At 44.0% G+C, this 3521-nt stretch overlaps 1 protein-coding gene across 1 annotated transcript; it reads left to right on the forward strand.

Annotated features, from left to right (window-relative positions):
• Positions 1–2418: 2418 nt before the first annotated feature.
• Positions 2419–3289, forward strand: SARC_04200 (hypothetical protein; the record flags this gene model as incomplete). Its single annotated transcript, XM_014301980.1, has 1 exon — positions 2419–3289. The coding sequence occupies exon 1, from the start codon at positions 2474–2476 to the stop codon at positions 3287–3289; it is 816 nt and encodes a 271-aa protein (XP_014157455.1). The 5' UTR covers positions 2419–2473.
• Positions 3290–3521: the final 232 nt, after the last annotated feature.

Here is a 3521-nt window from a genome sequence, read left to right on the forward strand (position 1 = left end):
ATATTTATATATATGGATGCATATATATCCACACGTATATATACACAAGTGTGTGGGTGTATTTTTGTGTGTTTTCTTCGCGTGTGCTTATATATATATATAGTTATAATTATAAATATAAATCGACTGTTATACCCGTTTTCTTGATCGCGTGATCAATGGTATGCGCGTGCACTCAGATACCTTTTTCCTGTTATATTGACCGATGGCCAAGGGTAATTAGCGTAGAACGGACAAGTTCTAAAGTATTTCAATTTGTATAGGTACGAACTAGAAGAGCGCATATATCAGTTATATCTACCTATGACCAAGGGTAATTAGCGTAGAACGGACACGTTTATCATCTATGGCCATCGTCAGTTTCTTGATTAAAATTCACAGGCCATGTCCTAGAATTTTTTATCTGGATCGCGCTATTAACAGAATCGTGACTAAATAGTATCATCTCCCCAATACGTACAAGTAAATAGTGCTTCTTATATAGGAATACACGGGCTCACGCATACAGCAACACTTGCGTACATATACACGAGAGCTGGTAACCCTATACAGTGAGTCTCTCAGTAACCATCAAGGCTGTTTGTATTCTCTGCAACTTTGGTCAAACTCGTATCGTGATACAATCATTTGCTTTTTCCCATTCCAGGTTTTGACTGGCGTTTTCAACGGAGCGGACATCCGCGCTAACGATCCCACAGACCCCGCAGACCATGTAGTAGAACATGTACTCGACGCTGTAAAGCTAGCCACTGAATTGAATTGAATAATGGTTTATTCATTTGATAGGCCATGAAGCCACAGCAGTTTATAACTAATACAGACAAACGAAAACATGTACATATTCGTATGAAATTTCAAATCTGGTGCGCCTGTGCTCTTGTCGTCGGTTAAATCGCGCAGTTGCACGATCACGCAACCAACATCAGGTGTTCACAAATGTACTGGTTGCGATCGTAATATGCATGCCTTCTGTGGCGTGCATCGTGGTGAGGGGTTTGGATCGAATTCGATCGGTTACTGCTTGTCTACAGATAACTGCAAGCCACCAAATGCATCAACAGCGAGCCAATCAGACGAATTGACACCACCTGCATCAGCAGCATCACAGTTAGATCAGACAACTGATTCTGATGCAATGCAGGAAGATGATACGACACAATCTACGTCTAAGCAAGGTGCATCGTCTGGGGTAAATGTAGCGTCAGATACAAGAGTGAAGAGACTGTCTAATAGTAATAAAAAGAAGGTGGACAAACAAACTGTGTTTACAAAGGTGCGTGCCCTTCCATCAAAGAGAGTTAATCTAACAAAAGACGAGAAAGGTGTCGTCGTGCGCACTATCAAAATAAGTGGATATGACTTGAGCAAGCCATGAAGAGAGAACCTAACTCAGACATGTCTACCTCTATATATGTCCAATTTTGGCCCTGGGCGGAACCTGGACATATTTAGGGGTATGACTGTACTAGAGAGGCTCCTACATAGATACATAATGTTCGTTTTAGAAGGCCATGCAAACTTTGTTTTGCTTTGAGCAAGAAGATAAAAAATAATCCTTCTGCGCATGTATAGTACCAGAGACCCAGACCCATGGCCCGGGGAGATCGCAGATTTTAGATTTTCGCGTCCTTTAGAGGGTCATGTATGTGCTCATGGCTGCCACGCAATTGCAATCCATATAAATACAGAAGCCACACTGCCAGAGCATACACACCAGCCGAACAAACCCACGAAAGAAAAACATTCACTTTATTGTGGTCATCTTTGGTGAGTTTGGGACTGTGTGAAGTGAGTCTGTCCAATGAATGTTTTACATATCAACTTTCTGCATGGTCTGCCGGGCCCCTTTAGTAGAGGGGGCTGGACTGGGTCTGTATGGGGAAGTAAATAAATGGTCGGCTAAATGAAGCGACATATTTCAGAGGGCCCTGCACTCTGACCCTTCTAGTCACGTCATTCGTTAATGGCTTTAGCTTTTTTCCTCGTGCATTTTTGTAGAGGCACATGTAACATGCACGCCTAAATGATGGAAAACACAATGTGGCTAACTGGTCATTTGAGCCGGTGTGTCCCCAATTACGCCCCGCATAAATACAGTCAGCTCCATGTCTAGACTAATCTGAAAGCCCCCTGTTGTTCCAACTTTGTATTCGCATACCCACAGAATATTTTAGTATGAACTTATGAACTGCCCATACGTAGTCCCGTAACCTGATTCCCTCATGGGGCCCCCTGGATGCATTGGACTATCAGTTCCTTTTTAAAAATCATCTGGTCCTGCTTGTGATTGATGTTTCTACCGAAACATACTAATTCGCTATCGAATGGCCTGGCGCAAGCTGAAGCCTTGAGATAAAAGTGAAAAGCATTGGACTTCGATTAGGTCTCACGATAATCAACTGTACGTGTATAAAAGCTACTGGGAATGGCAGTAGTCGGTCAGTTCATTTATGAGAAAGTCAAATAATTCAACATGAAGTTCTCTACCATTTTCACCGTCGCGGCCTTGGCCGTTGCAGTTAGCGCCAAGTCATACAATCAAGAGATAAAGGATTCACTGGAAAGTCATACGACAAATCCAAGGTCTGCTGTGAGTATTCGGGTCACTGCGGAAACCTATCCAAATGCACGGAGAGCTTCTGCAGTGCCCCTAACAACTTTGGAAAGTCTGGCCGCCCTGATAACTCTGAACAGCCTGGCCGCCCCCACAGCTCTAAATAACCTATCCGCCCTAGTCGCCCTAGCCACAATGCTCGATCCAGCAATGGCAATAACGGTTACAAGATCACTTGCGCAGAGAAGCATAAGCGTAATTCTTATGCTCTTGAAGATCCCATCCAGGAGGAAAAGGAGTGCCGCCAGTGGTCTGGCAAGTGCGGTGAATATAATAAGTGCACCCAGTCATATTGCGAGATTTCTAACAGCTAAAACCGACCTGACGACTCTGACCGCCATGACGGCCCCGACAGCTCTGGTCACTCTGGCAATTCTGACAACTCTGGCATGCCTGGTATGTCTGGCATGTCTGACAGAAAACCCTAAAAACCCATGTCTGGCAGCTCCGGTAATTCCGACATATCTGGGTCTGACAGCTCTGGCAATTTTGACAACTCGGGCAATTCTGATACCTCTGGTAGCTCTGTTATTACTGGCAGCTCGGGCATGTCTGGCAATTCTGACAGTTCCGGCATGTCTGCCAGCTCTGGCAGTTCTGACGGCTCTGGCATATCTGGCAGCTCTAACATGTAACAGTAACAAGCCCAAATTACACTTGCGCCGAGCAGCATAAACGCAGCATCGGTTGCATCCGCAAGATATCAAGGAGTGTCGTTTTACGACTACGGTTTCTTTGTAGAAACCAGTCATGCGCTTAGAAAATTCTCGCTCGTACGACCTCTTCAATTGATCAGACATACAATTTTGGGTTTCCTAAGTAGTTCAGCGATACAAACCAATGAAAAATAAGAATTATTCGCCACTTAATCCTATTTTACTCAATTAATGCAATCACTAGCCACTTA

This window comes from Sphaeroforma arctica (genome assembly GCF_001186125.1).
Source record: "Sphaeroforma arctica JP610 unplaced genomic scaffold supercont1.229, whole genome shotgun sequence".
Taxonomy (NCBI): domain Eukaryota; class Ichthyosporea; order Ichthyophonida; genus Sphaeroforma; species Sphaeroforma arctica.